At 45.3% G+C, this 20,440-nt stretch overlaps 1 protein-coding gene across 1 annotated transcript in view; it reads right to left on the reverse strand.

Annotated features, from left to right (window-relative positions):
• The window catches only part of SDK1 (sidekick cell adhesion molecule 1), a 983,380-nt gene that overhangs the window by 382,851 nt on the left and 580,089 nt on the right, over nucleotides 1-20,440 (reverse strand). The window contains exon 5 of the mRNA XM_062180134.1: nucleotides 16,044-16,177. Within this exon, the coding sequence (XP_062036118.1) occupies nucleotides 16,044-16,177 (134 nt within the window). The remainder of the gene's footprint in view (nucleotides 1-16,043; nucleotides 16,178-20,440) is intronic.

Below are 20,440 nucleotides of genomic sequence, written 5' to 3' on the forward strand. Positions count from 1 at the left end.
TGGGCCATCCTCCACTGCACTCCCTGGCCACAGCAGAGAGCTGGCCTGGAAGAGGGGCAACCGGGACAGGATCGGTGCCCCGACCGGGACTAGAACCCGGTGTGCCGGCGCCGCAAGGCGGAGGATTAGCCTAGTGAGCCGCGGCAATGTGCAGTGTTTTCTAAATGAGATACCAGAAAAAAAGCCTGAGCTATTAAAAGGTGGTGGTGGTGGTGGGGTTGGAGTCACATACTTGGGGACAAAAGTGAAATATACAGATTCCAAGGCCAAAACAAATCACACTGCAACCCTTCCAACCACTTCTGTTTAAGACTGGAACAGGGATGGCTTCAGTACCCAAGTTGTTTCCATTAATACAGTAAGTTCAGGGGCTGGCGCTGTGGCCCAGTGGGTTAATCTTCCGCCTGTGGTGCTGGCATCCCATATGGGTACTGGTTCTAGTCCCGGCTGTCCCCCTTCCAGTCCAGCTCTCTGCTATGGCCTAGGAAAGCAGTAGAAGATGGCCCAAGTGCTTGGGCACCTGCACTCGCATGGGAGACCGGCAAGAAGCACCTGGCTCCTGGCTTTGGATCTGCGCAGCTCCAGCAGTGGCAGCCATCTGGGGAGTGAACCAACAGAAGGAAGACCTTTCTCTCTGTCTCTTCCTCTTACTCTCTGTAACTCTACCTCTCAAATAAATAAATAAAATATTTAAAAACAACACAGTAAGTTCACACTTGCATGCATCCCTGAGTATTTTTTCCAGCTGGGGTGACATGCAAAATATTTCATGACAGGCAGGGGCACTAACCAATCAGAACAGGAGGTTACAGGGAAAAACGGCATAACATCAGTCCTTCAGCTACAGGATTAAGAGGTGGCTAAGGGGGTCAGCCTGTGGTGCAGCAGGTTAAGCTGTGGCTTGCAAGGCCAGCATCCCTTATCAGAGTGCTCGTTTGAGTCTCAGCTACTCTGCTTCTGATGCAGCCTCCTGCTAATGTGCCGTAAAGGGCAGCAAAAGATGGTCCAAGTATTTTGGTCTCTGCCACCTATGTGGGAGATCAGAATGGAGTTCCTGGCTCCTGTCTTCAGCTTGGCATAGACCTGACTGTTGCATTCATTTGTGAAGTAAATCAATGGATCAAAGAGTCCCCCTTCTCCCTCCCCTCTACTCCAACCGCTTCCTCTCAAACCAATTTTTAAAAAACAGGTGGCTGCAATCCAGCTAATCTCAATGCCAGTACAGGTTCCAAAGAAGAACTATTTCCCAGACTTTTATCAAGAACATGCAACTATCTCGATTTTTAGAAATATTATAACTAGCAGGCAAGCACGGTAGCATATTAAGTTAAGCCTCTGCCTGCGATGTCTGCATCCTCTATGGGTACTGGTTTGAGTCCCGGCTGCTCCACTTCCAATCCTGCTCCGTGCTGATGGCCTGGGAAACCAGCAGAGTATGGCCCAAGTGCTTGGGCCCCTGCACCCGGTAAGAGACCTAGAAGCTCCTGGCTCCTGCCTTTGGATCAGCCCAGCTCCAGCCATTGTGACCACTTGGGAGTGAAATAGCAGTGGAAGCCCTCTCTCTCTCTGTCTTTAACTCTGCCCCTCAAATAAATCTTTAGAACATATTATAACTGAAATGAATAAAGAAAAGAAAGCTCAAAATAATTGCCTTTTCACTGCACATTTCTTTATGATAGTACCATTTTTACATAATTTCCCCAAGGCCATTTTCTTAAGTTCAGGAGAAGTTTTCTTGAGCAGACTAAAGGAGCAAAAAACCTGAAATTCTTGTAAATGAACCAATAACCAAAGGGTTGATTTACGCATATGGTTCCATACCTAATCATCCTGACCAATGAGAATTTACAGAAAGGGAGAGGTGTGAACTCCAGAGCACATGGGTGTTGGAAACTTTCCCATGTGACAGAAAATCTTTGTGGAATTCAACTCTTTCTAACAAAACCACCAGGTGACATCCTGTGAACAGTCTTCCAAAAGAAGTGAAGAGGGCAACACGCGTGGAGCATGCCACTTGAAGGGACAGCCCTCACGAAGAGCATCACCAGCAAACAAGACAGCACCACCGGACCCAGTGAAGGAGCCACCACTCCGCCTAGCTCAGCTCCCAGACTGCAAGTACAAGTCAGGAACCAGAATGGAAAAGCACTCAGCATTGCAAAGTTTTCACTAGGGTTTGGCAAGACCCATTTTAGGTTTATATCTTGCCCTCTGGGTAAATCTCCAAACCATTACAGCCTTCAGACCTCCCAGATGGTTATTCAGGACTGCGTAACTAATCAGAACCAGAAAATCCCCAGCTCTCAGTCTTATGACTCAGTGAAACTATAAAAGAGTCTTTGGAGCATCTTAAAAATCTATGCTTGTCAGATATTCCTAGGCAAAAAAGACAGCTCCTGGTGATCAGAGGTCACAGGGTTCCTGATGGGTTCCTACGACCCACTCTAGCAGACACAGAGCCGTTCCAGGCTGGAACGGTGGGAGCCTGAAGACTATAAAGGGTGAGAAGGCACAGCTAGAGTCATGATCCCGTGACGAAGAACCACAGGCAGACTGCTAGGGATCTGCTGACGAGAACACACAGGAAGAGTCTTCACGGTCAGATGAATTTCTGGTTCCTACTATTTCTGATATGAATCCCCTTCCTGCGCGTCTCAGACACAAAGCGTTCTTGGAGAGTCCAGCACTCTGGATTTGTAACGGCTTTCAGGGTTGCAGAGTGGCCTTCACTTCACCTGCTTTTCCGAGGGTTTGATTTAATATTCTCAACCACCTTGTAAAGATCTACAATTTTAATTACCTGCTGTAATTGGTTTCCATCAGAGCCAGGAGAACATCATTTACAGTGATCAGCAATAAAACATTATGACTAAGTGGTCAAGGCAGAACGGACTCGCTTGGTGACCAGTTGTTTGGCTGCACACTCTGACACAGCAGCCAGATAAAGAAAGTGCAGAGCGATTTTGGAAGAAATAAAAAATAATTCCACAATGTGGATAATCTCAGTAAGATGGGGAAAGTCTCCTTGGAGGAAGACGGGTCTGAGGCCCAAACTAAACCACATAATTAACGATATGAGCCTGTACCACTCATTTATTCCTTCGACTTCTTCCTGATTTGTAAAATAGGGATAATACTGACCTCAAGGTTTCTTGGTATTTTCAATGGGGATTAACTTTTTTAAAATGTGTCATTTATTTATATACTAGACACACAGTCGACCAACACATGGCTGTTGTGACTACTTCACTCATGGTTTTTTTGACAGGCAGAGTGGACAGTGAGAGAGAGAGAAACAGAGAGAAAGATCTTCCTTTTCTATTGGTTCACCACCCCCTCCCCCAATGGCCGCTGCGGCCGGCGCGCTGTGGCCGGTGCACCGTACTGATCCGAAGCCAGGAGCCAGGTGCTTCTCCTGGTCTCCCATGGGGTGCAGGGTCCAAGCACTTGGGCCATCCTCCACTGCACTCCTGGGCCACAGCAGAGAGCTGGCCTGGAAGAGGGGCAACTGGGACAGAATCCGGCGCCCCGACCGGGACTAGAACCCGGGGTGCCGGCACCACAGGTGGAGGATTAGCCTATTGAGCCGCAGTGCAGGCCCACTTATATGCTTTCATTATACTTTGAGCCAACTCGTGTTTTGAACTTCTTAAAGTTTGAAATTACAGTTACTCTACAGGATCTTAGGCCCACCCTTGAAAAAAAACAGTGTGCTATTATTGCAGAGTTTGGTTCCCACCAAGTCAGAAAACCACATATTCTTATTTTCTGAAAGATGAAATTTGAACAACCTAGCCCAGTGAGTCAGACAACCTGGATTTTGAAAGCCTCAGAAATTCGGAGGGCGAGGAACTAAGCAGGTGTTTTTAATTAGCAGCTCCTGAACACGGAACTCACTCATGAGAGGAAAGATAATGTGGGAAGATCTGAGAACTTTTGGCTTAGAATGTGACTGAAAGTTGAGCTCCAGGGAAATGACCAGGATCATCATTCGTATTCAGTTACTGAGTAAACACTGCTTTTCCAAAAAAACCATATTGTAAGTAACAACTCGTTCTGTGGCCTCATCTCAGCAGTAGCTTTGACTTTGTGTAGGACCCTCCCAGACAAGATGTGCAGTGGATGCATGTTGGAGCTGATAAAATGATTCCAATGTCCACCCAGTTTGTGCCTTTTAAACATTCCTTTTAAAAAAAAAAAACACAATGGAATTTTATTTTGATGAAAAACTCGAGCTTACAACTATTTAGTAAATGAAGAGCAAACATTTCATTTTCCTATCCCGAACTCTCAAAGAAAGAGTATTAGTAAATAATTATCTGTGAACGGATTAGGGGTAAGGCAAACTGGTGATTCCTTGTCTTTGGATCCTCATTACAGGGACAGGGAAAGCAGACAAAGTGCCTCAATGACTGTAACCTTCCAAGTGACCAGGAGGACACGCAGGGTATGTTCAGTCCCTAGCAATGTAATGTTTGAAAAGTTACATTTACAAATTGTGATACTACATGAAATTATCCCAAACTCTCTGTCAATGGAACACAGGCTTCTGACTGTTGATGAATTTAGAAATTAGATCCCACAGGCACAGGTGAAAATTAGGGCTACTTCAAGTTCTAGGCCTGAAACTGCCACAAATAAAGTACTCCCATGCTGAAGTATCTGAACATAATCATTTAAATTGGTGTATTAACAAGGGGGTAAGGGGAAAAGGGATTTGGAGGAATTATTAAAGCTGAGGTATGTGGGGGAGTTTGTGAAGAATCCACCCGGGCATATTATTACTGGATAATAATTTGTGTCCTTAAATAATCAGACCATAATTGGGAGAAGTAACCGAACGCTTGTGGTTCATTTACTGGAACCAACTGGTCAGTTCAGCTTCTTAATCAATTCTCCCAGGTGCTGGCCTTACTCCCTGGGGTGGAGTTTATCCACTGTGGGAAGTCTGCCACAGAAGTTCAGTATTAATACCTGAGAATTAGGGAGTGCAACCGTGTACATCAGTCTTGTAAATCCAGTGGGACAGACCATGCCTTACTTTGTGTCCTGCCTGCTATTAACATATTGCTGTTGAGAATAAAATCACCAACACGTTATTATAAACTACAACCCACTGTTGCGATGTTCTATCAGTAAGCAGCGACTCCAGTCTCCCCTTCTACTACACCTAAGCCAAACCTGTGTGACTGACTGCCCAGAGGAGCCTCTGTAGGGCTACAAAAGGGTGCCAGCCTCCAACCTGTGTTTACACGGCCAGCACACTGGTGTTGCTTACCAGGAATGGATTCCGTATCAAAGCAGAAAGCCTAGGGGGTATGCATTTGGCACGGTGGTTAAGAGGCCACTTGGGACACTCATATCCCACAGTGGACAGCGTGGGTTTGAATCTTGGCTCCACTCCCAACTCCAGCTTCCCACTAATATGCACCAAGCGAGGTAGCAGGTAATGGCCCAAGTACCTGGGTCACTGTAACCCACATGGAACACCCAGGTGGAGTTCCTAGCTTGGGTAGGCTCAGCCCCATCTGTTGTGGGCATTTGAGGAGTGACGAGTTCCTCACCCACAACCCCCCGCCCCTCCCCGCCTTTCAAATAAAGATAAGTAAGAAAAACCAAAAGCATCTTTTTTAAAGAAAACAAAGCCAAGCTCCTCTAAGGTTTGAGGGAGGCAGCCCTCTAGACACAGACTCTGGCAGCATGAGCTGCCTGGTAGAGGACCACTTTCCCTCTAGGTTGTGTCTCTTCCCTTGGCTTCTCTCTCTTGCACACATTTTACACCAAGTACACCCCCAGTCTCCAGGGTCTATGCTGTTCCACTTTTGCAGGAAAAACCAGGGTTTTGAGTAGGTCAGATAAACTTTGCTTGAACCTTCAACTTCCCACTTCCTATTCTTGTGATTTAGGTCAATAACCTCAACTCTCACAGCATCAGCATCCTCCACTTTGAAACGGGGTTGATCACACTCTAACAGGCTACCGTGGAGAAGTGAGAAACCACGCGAAACCATCTGCCTGGAGCTCCAGGTGCTAACGCCCTTGGAGAGGGGCTCTCCAGGACTATTGATCAAAAACTATAGTCAGATCTGCACAGGGCTGGGATCATGTTGCCCCAAGATCGCCCTGAAGGATTCCACAAAACTGCATCTTTATCACATTTAAAGTTGACATCTAAAAATTTTTTGTCACAAATCTAAAGGACTGCAAATAATATAATTTCTAGCACATTTTAGTATTTTACTATTCAGGAATTTTTAATAAGCAAAAACTATGACAGCTCTCTTTTATATGTATTCAAAAGAATCTAAATATTTGATGGAACATACAAAGATTTGATATGTATCATCAACCACTTTGAAGATACATAAACAAGCTCTAATTTTTAATAGTCAAAATTTATATCTTTTTTCTGTTTGAAAATGTATTTTCATTATATTCCTCTCACAGAATTATATACTAATTTATTATATTTATTGATTCAAAGTATTATATTGATCATCATATCAGAGACTGAATAATATGCATATAAATTACTATTTAGCCAGCAACCATATGGCTCTGGGGTGAAAAAAATCCTGCATTGAATATTATAATTATTATTGGCATTCAATAAAAAAAATTACAAATTTTGATGAATAGTTTACATTTAAAAATAACTGGAAGGGGCCGGCGCTGTGGTGCAGTAGGTTAAAGCCCCAGCCTGCAGTGCTGGCATCCCATATGGGTGCCGGTTCAAGTCCCAGCTGCTCCATTTCTGTTCCAGCTCCCTGCTAATGAGACTGGGAAAGCAGTGAAGGATGTGCTTGGGCCCCTGAACCCACGTGGGAGACCTGGAGGAAGCCCCTGACTCCTGGCTTCAGATCAGCTCAAGTCTGGCTGTTGAGGCCATTTGAGAAGTGTACCAGTGGATGGAAGATCTCTGTCTCTCTTTCTGTCTCTACCTCCCTCTGCAAAACTTTCAAATAAAAAAAAAAATAGGCCGGCGCCGCGGCTCACTAGGCTAATCCTCTGCCTTGCGGCGCTGGCACACCGGGTTCTAGTCCTGGTTGGGGCGCTGATCCTGTCCCGGTTGCCCCTCTTCCAGGCCAGCTCTCTGCTGTGGCCAGGGAGTGCAGTGGGGGATGGCCCAAGTGCTTGGGCCCTGCACCCCATGGGAGACCAGGAGAAGCACCTGGCTCCTGCCATCGGATCAGCGCGGTGCGCCGGCCACAGCGCGCTACTGCGCCGGCCATTGGAGGGTGAACCAACGGCAAAAGGAAGACCTTTCTCTCTGTCTCTCTCTCACTGTCCACTCTGCCTGTCAAAAAAAAAAAAAAAAAAAAACTGGAAATGCAACTCTCAATGAGATAGTGAAGTATACCCTAATTCTAATCCTACTTTTCTTTTTAATAGCTACAACTGCTGTGAAATTCTGTTCAGAAAAAGCAATAGATGAGAATGGAAGGAATGTTCACATGGAACACTTCTCAATTGTGTAAACGCCTTCGGAGTTACAGTGTAGACCAAAGGCACGTGGTACTCTATCAGGACAGACAAATCCTGTTGTAGTAAGCAAATCTCAGACACAACGGTTTATTTCTTCCTCATATAAAGTCTGACTCCCCAGGAGCAACCCTGTAGGCCACCGTATCCAGGAACTGACTTGAATGTCCAGGCTGCTTCCACCTGGGGCTCCACCTTCTCAATATTCGGCAGGGCCAGTAGTTCCCGGAAAGGAAGGGAGTGCATGAAAGGGGACACACTGGCTCCAGAACGTCTGGCCTGAGCGTGACACGGTTCCTTCCGCTCACATGGCCACCCAACCACAAAGGGGTCCTGCAGACAAGCAAATTCTGTGATCGATCATCAGAAGTTATTTATGATGAAACAGCAGCTCACAGCGTGTTTTGGTCCTACCTCATTTTGTAGACAGCAAAGGAGTGGAAACATCTGAGAGGTGAAATGACTTCCTCCCCAGTCATGAGTCTCCTTCACTCTCTCGTCTCTGAGGCTGGGGTCAGAACTACCCCTTTGTTTGGCACCTGGAGCATCACAGGCCCTAAGATAAGGTGCAGGAGACAGGCTCCGGATGAGAGAGACGTCTTCCTTCTTGCCAAGAAGGGGAGGGGCAATGAGGAGAGCCACCCCGAACTCGGGCACCTCCCTCAGTTAGAAAGGGTACAGAGAGGAACAGGTGGTATAGCAGGGAATCAGCTCATGGCTCGAGTCTAGGGGGAGACAGTGAGAGAACAGTGGAGAGAGCGCGATCGCAGGGAAGGGTTATGGGGGAACGGCAGAGGAAGCTCCACACAAACAAGAGGGAAGCTGTGGGCCTACGTGGAGGGTGTGGACACACGACTCAGGACCCCAGCAGCTGAGAGCCTCAGCACCAGCTTTGGAGAGTGAGGTGAGCCCAGACTGCAGCAGCCCGGCCACTGGCCATAAAGCTGTGGGCAGAGCCTGGCCTGAGTCTGGCTTGGGGCCCTGTGGGGGACAGTGTGCCTGCCAACCTAGGGCAAAAGAAGGGGCACACTTCTCTCTCCTGGACCACCAGGCACAGTGTCCTGTAACTAGCTGAGGGCAGGCCGGTGCCATTTTGGACATACGTAACAGCTACACCAGCACGTGTCTGCGTGCCCAGCAACCAGCCGAGAGGAGCTGCCCGAGTCTGGCTGGGAGAACTGACAGGGGCTGGGTGCTCATGACTGGGGAGCCTTCTGTGCTGGGACTGTGGAAACACTGTGGCTGGGTGTGGGGCACAGGGTGTGGCTAGGACTTCGGGCATTCTCTGTGGGGGCTCCACATGCTTGGGCGCCTTGATTCCCTGGTGAGGAACACTTCTTTCTCATACTATTTGTTGAACTCTTTGCTTAGCATAGAGTTAAGCTTCTGTGTAGATAGTTAATTTAAAATAGATCTTAGTGAAATAAGAATGAGAATAAGAGAGGGAGGAGGAAGAAAGGTGGGAATGAGGGTGGGAAGGTGGGTATGGTGGGAAGAATCACTATCATTATGTTCCTAAAGTTGTATTTATGAAATGCATTGAGTTTGTATACCTTAAATGAAAGGTTGTTTTGGGGGGAAAAAGAGTAGGACCCAGAAATACGTGTAGGCTCCCTGGGAACTCTCTGTGCCTGCTTATCCTTGGACATCTTTGTGCGATCAAATGATAAACCCGAGGCTGAGGCCTGCTGCTTTGGGAGGCCGGGGAGAATGGGCTATTCCCAGTTTTCTCAAAAGCAGAAGGCGAATTAAAAGTCATGCTTTACCACCATTCCTTAAGATTCACTAGTGGTGAAACCAGGTTTAAAAGAAAGGTACCAGGGATAGGAAGAGACAGGGATATGGTGGGGAAAGCAGGAGCAGGTAACAATTGATCAGTTCTGTCCCGTGGGGGTGGGGAGGGAATTATAACTGTGTTGTCTCTTTAGTCACCTTGGATCCTTTGGCTGTTGTTACTGAAGTCTTGTTGAGTTACCTCTCCCTTTACCCTCATTCAGCACTCCATATGGATGTATATTGGGGTTCAGGAATGAAATTTCAGAACTAGCATTCTAACATTGTTGATTTGTTTTCATTTCTTTGAGAAAGACCATATCCGAGTGAGCATGCACTCCTACCTGTTGGTTTACTACCCAAACACCTGTTACGGGTGGACCTGATGCCGGCTGAAGCTGGGAGCAAGGGATTCAATCCAGGTTCCCCAGGTGAGTGGCAGGGACTCAGTTATGGGAGCCATCACCTGCTATCTCCAAGGGTATACATTAGCAGGAAGCTGGAATTGGGAGAAATGGCGCTTGTGACTTAACTGGTGCCTTAGCCACTAAGCCAAATGCCTGCTCCAGAATTATTTTTATTTACTTTTTAACTTCTTTTTAAAAATAATTTTTAGAAGAATTAGAGAGAGAGAGAGAGATCCCCAGATGGTCACAATGGTTGGGGGTAGGCCAGGATGAAGCCAGGAGCTTCTTCCAGGTCTCCCATGTGGATGGTAGGGACCCAAACACTTGAGCCATCTTCTGGCTGCTTCTCCCAAGCCATTATCGGGGAGCTAGATTGGAAGTGGAGCAGCTGAGGCAAGAACTGGCACCCACATGGGATGGCAATGTTGCAGGTAGTGCCTTTACCTGCTATGTTGCAATGTCAATGTATATTTACCTTTTTCACAAAACTAAAATTAAAAAAACCCTGAGCTTTAATGCTGTTTATTATGCAGAGTGAGCCTACTTGTTGGATGGGCCTATGCCACACTCTATATACCAGCTATCCCAAAGTGAGGGCTGGAAATTCTCATGTTCCAAAAAGTACATGGGAGGCCATGTGTCTGCTTGCTCTCAAAACCTTCCAGGGCACTGTGGTTTCTTTGGCCTGTGGAAGAGGATCTATATTCACGTATACTTAGTTTAAACTACACTAATTCTCACAGAGTAAATAACTGGATAGCAAAGAATTCCTGAGAAGAAACCACAGATGTGAGTAATTTCCAATGCCAGTCTAAGCAGCTGACAAGCACAGCAGCACTGACACTCGCTCAGCTAGTGTGGCCCATATCACCAGGAAAAGCAATGCTGTGAAAACAGATTTTGTAATAATTGGCAAAAATGAAAAAAACAAACACCCCTAAATGTTAGCAGGAAGACCAAGTACAGTAAGAATTTCCACTCACAGTACGTGTGTGTGTGTGTGTGTGTGTGAGAGAGAGAGAGAGAGAGACACAGACAGACAGACTCCAGCAATCCCTGCCTCTCCGGCCCCCTGCATTTCCGTGTGTGTGTGTGTGTGTGTGTGTGTGTGTGTGAGAGAGAGAGAGAGAGAGAGAGAGAGAGATCAGCTAGAGAGAATGAAACTTTCATGGCCAGCAAGGCACTTCAGGTATGAGGGGTCTTTCAAGAAATCACCAAGCATGCGTGTGATGAAAAAAACTCAGCTCGGATTTCATTTTCTTTAGGCACCAAAATAAACATCTTTTAATTCCATTTTCCCATAAATTCTTGGAAGTGCCCGCATATTTTCACATCACTGTTTTGTCTCTGTTAAGACAGTCAGTGCCTGTAACAAATAAATAAGTATTCTCGCCTTGTGGCTTATTTTCTGATGGGGCGCCCATCAAACAGCTCCAAAGACCACGCCCTGCAGCTGGCTCCACCCACCTCAGCTCAGAGACCACGCCCTGCAGCTGGCTCCACCCACCTCAGCTCAGAGACCACGCCCTGAGGCTGGCTCCACCCACCTCAGCTCAGAGACCACGCCCTGCAGCTGGCTCCACCCACCTCAGCTCAGAGACCACGCCCTGCAGCTGGCTCCACCCACCTCAGCTCAGAGACCACACCCTGCAGCTGGCTCCACCCACCTCAGCTCAGAGACCACGCCCTGCAGCTGGCTCCACCCACCTCAGCTCAGAGACCATGCCCTGCAGCTGGCTCCACCCCCCTCAGCTCAGAGACCACGCCCTGCAGCTGGCTCCACCCACCTCAGCTCCGGGAGGCAGAGCCACAGCAAGCCTTGTATTCCCTTACACACCCACAGCCCTCACTAGGGTTGGGTATGGCTCTGTCATCAGTGTGGCAGTGCTGGGAGGTGGTGGGAACCTTTAAGACACAGAGCCTGGTAGGAGGACGCTGGGTCATCGGGGTGCTGCCTTCTGAGGGAATGGCATTGCTCCTGCCGGGCCCTAAGAAGGAATCTACAAGAGTAAGCTGCCCCTCCACAAGCTCCAGCTTCCTGTCTCGTCCACTGGTGGCCCCTGCACACACTCCACGTGTGACGCCCTCTTGCACCGGCCCTTGGCCGAGCTGGCATCACTCAGTCTGGACTTTCAGCCCCCAAAACGATGAGCTAAATAAAATTTTCCTTGTAAAGTTTCCAGCCTCAGGTATTTCAATACAGTAACAGAAAACAGATTACAACACCCCACTTAGCAGGTTCTTTATGTAGCCAAATGATTAAACTTCCAACTTTACCATAAAATACTTCCTATTTATGCTTCTGATAATTCTGGCAGCGCAGTCTCATTTGACCTACATAGCTGTGGCTGGATTTTAAATTGTGTATTTGTGAAGTGGGTACTGCCCCTGGACTGGTTTTGAGTAATATTTGAAGCCATTCCTACTGCTTCAGCAATCTAGTTGATGTCAAAGTGCATTTGGAAGGCTTGTGCCCTGCTTCCCTTCTCCCTTTAATGGTTAAAGAAATAAGGAAAACATGATAGAATTTTATCCAGACGTACAAAAGCCATGTTTTACCCAGCAGTCTTCTCAGATGGTTGTTGGAAGACATTATTCTCAGGAATCTACTTCCCACTACTAAACATATATGAGGTTTGCAGTTAAATTAGCATTATAGAGGACAAAAGAATGTTAAGTGGCCTTCAGAATTAAAAGCAAGGGTTTGTCAGCCTGAAGGAGGATCAGCTGAAATGATATCCTATCAGCAAATGTTGTTTGAAGAGGAGACATTAAAATGAAAGAGGTGAAAAAAACAGGAAGGAGAGAGGCAGTCATTTCTGTTTTAATCTAAGCTTCATCCCTGGCGAGAATCTCATTACACTGGACATCTTGAATATTGGATCAGAACTGATGATGTGTCTAACGTATGTACGATGGCCTTTAAACAATGATTGAGTGATCACTCTACAGAATTCTCATCTCCCAACTCTAGGGATTTTTTATTTTTTTAAAGAGGAAACTCTCGTTCCCATATTAATTCAGTTCAGAAGATCTGATCTGCAGAAGTTAACTCAATGTAAAACCTTCAAAGCAATGGCCAAAAACAGGTTGACAGGTTTATAAAAGCCTGCCTGGGTGTGACCTCAGAATAGAAATGTCTGCTCTCGGGGGACGTTCAGCCCATTCATTCTCTGGTGTATACCTGAGCTGTGGGAGCTGGCCATGAAAAATTCATGAAGGATGCTTTGACAGTCCCACCTATGTCCTGAACATCTGCTGGCTTCACATCACATTAGAACTTCAAAGAGAACCCACCCCGGTACTGCAGGGCGGCTCTCCCTGGGAGCAAGGGGATGCGGAGGTCAGAGGTCCTCTCTCTCCTGACGGCGATGTCTGTGTGCAACAAGCTGGAATTTATCTTCCTAACCAAACAGAAGTGGGGGGAAGACAGACAATAATGCCATCTACTAAACATGCACAAAACAGCAGGCTATGGTACTGCTAGGGGTCTGAATTCACTCCTAGCATTCACACTTTTTTAAAAAATTATTTAAAAAAATCTAAGCGCACTTTATCTGTTGATTTCCATAAGCTTCAAGTAGAGCCACAATATTTCGCAACTGCAAAGATGGTGAGGTTTTTGAACCATTGGGATGCAGTTGTTCATGAAAATGTATTTTCTTCTGTTGGCTGGGTGGTGGCGCGTCACTCATTAAGACAGTTTGACACAGGGCTGGGCCCCGGCTGCTACCTACTTGGAAGCTGGGCTGCCTCTGTTGAGGAAACAGTTCATTGTTATACCAGGAAGTAAGAGTGAGAGCCATAGTAGGACAGATTCCAATTTTAAATTAATTACAGAACAATCCACCTGGCATTTATCTCCAGTACCCCACTACTATAATCATATTTACTACACTAAAGTCTCCTACTTTATTCTCCCGACACCACAGAAAAATTTGTCTTCCTTAAGTGATAATGGTCTGTAGGATCTTTTGAGCCTTCAGAAATGCTGGCTGGCAATTTTTTTAAAAAATTTTCATCAATCTTGTTTGGTGTTTTCACAAAAGCCTCTGTTAGAAGACAAGAAGACGTCTTATTGTGCAGCACACACTGCGTCTCACCAGCAGCAGGAATGGGTCTTGAAGGTATCTAACTCACATAAATCCAGAGAAGTGAGTTCTTCAGTATTTCAGGTTCTTCCAAGGTGCTGAGAGGCTGGGTCCTGACCTACAGCATCCCCTGCTAAGGGCTCTCATTGTGGTCCAGCCAGGAGCAAAATTTAAACACAATCATGGGGTTTCTGCAGATTTATCAAGACTTCTGATCTTTACAGGTTTTCAAAATAGAACTTTTAGGGAGAAAATGCATAATTGGGTGCCATTTAACATTTCGCTAAATCCAATATGTCAACAGGAAGGTTCTCTGAAGAATGAAAATAAGGCAGGTTCCTCAAACTCCTTACTTCTCACATTTTACACAGTCCCGCTAAAAAGCAAAGAATATAAAAAAGGAACAAAACGCAGGGCTTTCTCCTAAGATTTAAAGTAAGTCTATATTATCCACCTCATTATATCTCACCTTTCACACATTTCACTTGGTGCCAGTGCAAAGATAAAAATATACAAGGGAATAAAATGCAAGCCAGTTAATTATAATATTTATGAGCAGCTTCTAGTGTACTTTTTGGTTGGGGTAGAAGCAGAAATTATTGAAAAATTTACATATTCCAATTATCTAATGCCATACTATTGCATTAGAAAGGCAATTTGCAGATTCACTATGTTAATTTTATTTTCTACTGGCTGGTTACAGTGTAGGCCTGTAGGAAACGAGGAGGTGCAGTCTATTTTGTAACTTTGTGATGTCAGCATCATGTTAGCCAGGATTTCTGTGGAATTATTTTCCCATCTTCTACACACAAAAGCAAAGCTCCTTGTCTGACCCAGAACTGTACCCCTTTGGCTTATTATTACCCTGGTATTTATATTACAATTGAATGCTGAATTAGATTCACTAAACAGAATAAATGGCTCTGGCTGTAAAACTTGGAAATCATTAAAAATAATCACAATCTACTTGGTAATACAATTTCCATCTTTTATTATCACTACTGAAGAAAACCCTGATAAATCATTTTCATCTCTGCTGTGACTCTTGGTTCTGACAGCCTTTAAACAGCAGTGCATCACGTGCTGAGCTCTGTGAGTTTCCCACCCAGCCAATGGGCGTGATGCTCCCAAGCATTCAAACGGCCTCACTGATCCTAAATCTGCACGCAGCCCGTGGTCTGAGGAGCAAGATCTGATTCCTTGGGATTGAGGAGCTGATGGCTGGATGATGGCACGGCATGGCCACTCAGAACCACCGACAGGAATGCAGTGGGCAAGTGGAAACGCACCCAGTGAATTCCCCCAGACTCCTGCTCCCAGTGTCTGTCCCAGAAAAAGCTGCTGGGCCTAAGCAATGATGTCCCTCGAGCACCGTGTGAAGCAAACACCATTACCCCAGCCCAGGTACTTTTTAAAGCACCTGAAAGGGAAAACCACTCCTTCAGGGTGTTGTTTTAAAAAATGAAATCTACTACTATACAGATAAGTCAATATAATGCACTCTTGTCTGGTGTGAACATAGTGTTTTGGAATTCATCATCTGCCATGGCTATTTCCCAAGTGTGTTTTTCCACGGCAGAGTACCCTCCCTGCAGACATGAAGCTGCACAGTGCAACCTGCCGGTGACCCGCCCTCTGCCTGGACGGTGTAGAGCTCAGACTTCCTGCTTTTGGTCACTTTTCCCTCTCCTAGCAATTAACTCTTGATGCTAGAATTTCAAAGGTCAAACATTCAGTTTTCTCAGACTTAAACGTTCTTAAATAAATTGTACATCTAACTGTGGTTCGTGAATATTTTTGTCATGACTCAGGCTTTCAGTTAAACCAGGAACAAAAACAGCCAACTGATTACGCATAAATACTGCTAATTCTACTATATGTATAGTTCTTCTCCCAAGGCTTTTATTCTTAAAGAAATAACGGCTTCTGCCTAGCCTAGTCTCAAATAAAATTAATGAATACAACTCATTTATGTCAAAAGACTTTTGTTGTTGTTCAAAACAATATATATAGTAGTACACAAAAGCAAAAAACATCCACAAAACAAATAAGATCTTGCATGCAGAAATACCCACTAGATCCATAAAGTCTGTATATCATGTCAAAGGAGAAAGCTGCTCCACAGCTCTCTGAATTACTCCACAGGATCAATATGAAACCTTAACTACCACACTAGAGAGAGAGGCTGTATTGCCAAAAGCCGCACCCAACAGTAGTTAATAACAGTGGTTATTAATTGAAATGCGATTTTCATCGTTTCCGAATGATCATTTGGAACTTCAAAACTCACTTGCTACGCTCAGGTAGACGAAGGGGCTTGTCTTGTTTTCTCCGTTCCTCTCGTTGACAGCCTGCACGTAGTAGGCCCCGGCGTCACTAGCTGTTGTCTCAAGGATCACCAGCTGATTCTCCAGTGTGATGGCTCTGTGTTAGAAGAGTGGACAGCAGTGTTACAGCCACTCCCTTAGACGACAACATCAATTTACACAAGCAAACAAGGAACATGGTGGCAGCTACGCCCTCGCTGGCCAGGCGACACTCCAGCCGGAAGTGCAAGCGTGAACCACAGCCACACCAACCTGCCACTGGCAGGAAGACAGCTTGAAACACAGACATCTAGACTTTGTCAGAAACCCAGAGCTCCTCTGAGAACGCCTCACAAGATCAGCTGGAAGAAACTCCGAAGGAGCAGTCCTTTTCAGGCGGGGTCTTGATCCCCAAGGGTCACAAACCTTTCAGTGAGAGGGCTACACCAGCAAACCCACAAGCCTGGACAGCAGAAGTTGTCATGATTTCCCCTGCCTGGGCATGGGTCAGAGCGCTCGTTACAGCCTTGGCGTGTCTACTGCCACACGGGTACGGTGCTGACCTAAGTGTGCACCTTAAATCCTCCCAGAATTCTCAACTCCACACCACACAGTTCGCCTGTGCTCTTCCTCCACGTGCTCCACGCACAAGTGACAGTCTACTAGATCATGCCCAGATTCATCCCATGCATGCCAGTTCTAGAGAGAAAGGACTCTCTGAGACACACTTGGCCCTATCCACCTTTCTTATGAGCTACGACAGCTTGATTCCAGTGGAGAGATGAGGGGTCCTCACGTGGGGATGACATAGAAAGATTCTTAGTGTACCTCCCATTCAAGGAGACTGATGAGGCCAACAGCTTCCATACAGCCACGCAGCTGTGACCTGAAATGGCTGTCCTGCTGTTGCTGCTCGTTCTGTGATTCTGTGTTATTTTTCTAGTTGAGGATGTGGGTGGGGAGTCAGAATTTGTTTGAAACAAAAAGCAAAGCTCAGCAAACTACGTCAAGGCTGGTGAACTGGGCATGAGGGTAAGAGGAGTTCTGAGCTCCAAACCATGAGTCTAAGTATTGATTTCCAAAACACTGGACATGTCACAGGGCTCCAGAGGGAATGTCTGAACCCACCATGGTGGTTCTCTCTCCAGGGGAAGGTTTTGTTCATTTTCTAGCCCTAGGTACTCAGAGCCCTTCCAGACCCGGATAATCTAAGACCTCACATCTGGTAACACTAAAAACATGCAAAACAAGATCATCTCGCCAGAGGAATTGGCTATCATAATCTCGTTCTTCCTCTTACCTTTTGGAGAGCTTTTTCAAAAACTCTGGATTCTTACCCATTATATAAAATTATTTTAAGAAGTTACTGCTTATTCAGAGTTCCCGAAGGATATATTACAGTCTGAGGTCTCTATGACTAACTTATTTCATATCTCATTGAAGAAAATTTCCCTATTAGGAAGTTTTCAATTTTTAGTCTCATAAAAATATTTCAAAAAGAGTTTTACTATAATTATTTATGACTCCTTTATAGATTCTTTAATAGAACCAAAGAAATTGTTCCATTTTATTTTAGTATGTTACACTGGCACCTAAAATTAAATATGAATATTTACTACGCATGAAGTTATACATTTAGTAGTATAATTTAAAAACTGAATATATATTTTTTTCTTTAACATCTGATTTTTTTACCCCAGTAATTTCAACTATGCCTGTTATTTCTCAGAATTATTCTTTTTAAATGCCCAATAATTCTGTATATTATTTATGACACTGTTTTAAGGGTACTGAAAGTAAGTAAATAAAGAACAAAAATACTGAAATTTACACCTATGGTATTATGTTAAGCTCATTTATTTTCTTTTAGCTTCTAACTTCCATACTGGCTGAACTAAAAATTCATGAAGAAAAAGTTATTTATTTATTTATTTGCCAAAAAAGACATTGCAAAATTGCTGAATATTTGGAGAACCTGAGATAACCTAAGACAAGTTTAGAACAACTCTCCAGGGAACCATTTCTTTCTTCTCTTCAAATACTTCTGAACAGGAGAGACTGATTTGTTGAATAAAAATACAAAGAAACATTCAACCTCAAGTTCTGAGAACTGCAGTTAGAAGAACAGTTTCTACAGACGGTGTGTGGGTACCGTGCCCGGCAGACCCAGCTCTGTCACAGTGTCTGCACCTGTTACCCTGCCCCGCAATGTGAAGAGGTCCACATCTCACCCTTGCACCAGTGTGCAGCTTGGTCATTTTGTCCAAGGTGCTCTTGGACCCAATTTTATGCCCAGTAGGCGAATGACCTTATCATGAAGTTGACGAAGCGGCTGGCAGGACAGGGAGAATGACAAGCACCGTGTCCTTGCTAACCTCTGGGCTGATGGAACCAGCCGGCAGCCCGTCCTGTCTGGACACCCTGCTTCACTCAATTCACACGTGTCTGGTTAAAGTTGCTGATACTAGAGCATCAACAGCTGCTGACACAGGCCCTCGACAGCAGCAGGAGCCCCTGGGACGGAGAGAAGTGTGTGTTCTGTGCTCCTGCATGGGTGTCCACGTAGAGTGCCAGCAGCGGTTAGTCTCTGAGTGATAAGATCGCCCCATTAACTTTTGATTTCTCAGTTCTAAAATATTTCCAATTTTTCTACAATAAAGTACTCTTAACAGAAGAACAATGTTCAAAACGGATGCAAGGCAATGCTAAGCCACGATGATGGCGAAGTTTAACACTTGGCTCATAATATGAACTCTTTGGCTCTATTGTAACATAATTCTACATTACTCACTTGATACTTACATCAACTTTATAGGAAAATTAGAGTATTCATCCAGAGAGATTTTAATTTTACTAAGTGTATGCATGATTTTATATATAAAACTATTTGCCTAGTCTTCCTCAGTTTAATTCTATATTTAAAAATGAAGCCTCATAATTCTAATTTCTAATCCCATGGTGGAGTGATTAAAATAATGGGAAAAAAAAAACAACTGAGTCGAGTACAAATAAAATGAACTGCAGCTCAGAGAAGGAGGACACTGAGTTGGTGAAGCGCAGTCTGAAAGGTCACTCGGTACCAGTTACAACCACAGAAACCAACCTGTTGCCCTGGGCAGCTGGGACTGCCTAACAAAGGAAACGGCGCAGCTCAGTACTGGGGGACGATTCCCGCCCCACATTTTCTAAGTGCTTCCGGTCATTCTGCATCGGATTCTCCAACACTTGCATGAGGTGGCAGACAACATAGTCATTCTGTGTCATAAAACATGGAACCTGAAGCACAGAGGACACACCTCAGGTTGATCAACAGTACCTGTGGGAGGAACAGCTCCCGTAAGTGGGTGCCCAACCCACTCGAGGGCTTGGGGGAGGGAAAGTCCACCTGGCCGGGGTACTCACTGCTGAGCTTCCTGCTGTGTGCTGCCCATGGGGGAACAGACCCACCGCTTGCAGGGACAGGACACTGACCTGGCAATCCTATGGCACTAGATGACTGACAGGTGAAAACAGCCCAGTAGGCACCTGTTAGATACCCAAAGGCTAGGAAGGAGAGGTAAGGGTGTGTACTCACCCTGGTCAACATGGGGACAGAGCCAAATAACTTTATTCACTACTTAGTCAGCAACCATTGGGGGCCCCAGGCCCAGCTCAGAGTGGAAGAGAAACTAACCTGAAACAGGTGTACACTGTTCACATCTCATGGAGTTTAGATTTTGGATGTTTTATGAGCTACAAGTAATAGGAAAGTTTAATAATTTTCTCTTAATAGCGTTTGTGGGCTCAAAGGCATGTTTCAAGACATGTCCAAAATCTTTTACGATGTGCTTCACAGTAACTGGTTTTATTTAACAGCTTCTATGAAAAGAAAAATTGTCTTTGGTTGTCAGTAAATATTCTGATATTTAATAGTTTTATCCAAATTATAATGGTCATATAACAATGAGCTATACATTATGACGAAAATGCATTGAACTGTTCAGTAAAAATAAAACTTTTACAAAAAAATAAAAAAGTCTAATTTGAAGGCCTAGTGGTTAAGACGCCAGTTAAGAAAACTGGGTTACAGGGCTGGCGCTGTGGCGCACTAGGTTAATCCTCTGCCTGCGGTGCCGGCATCCCATATGGGTGCTGGTTCTAGTCCCGGTTGCTCCTCTTCCGGTCCAGCTCTCTGTTGTGGCCTGGGAAGGCAGCAGAAGATGGACCAAGTGGTTGGGCCCCTGCACCCATGTGGGAGACCAGGAAGAACCACCTGGCTCCTGGCTTCGGATCGGCACAGCCCCAGCCATTGCGGCCATTTTGGGAGTGAACCAATGGAAGGAAGACCTTTCTCTCTCTCTCTCTCTCTCTCTCTCTGTAACTCTCAAATAAATAAATAAAA

Source organism: Lepus europaeus, chromosome 21 (assembly GCF_033115175.1).
Source record: "Lepus europaeus isolate LE1 chromosome 21, mLepTim1.pri, whole genome shotgun sequence".
Lineage (NCBI taxonomy): Eukaryota > Metazoa > Chordata > Mammalia > Lagomorpha > Leporidae > Lepus > Lepus europaeus.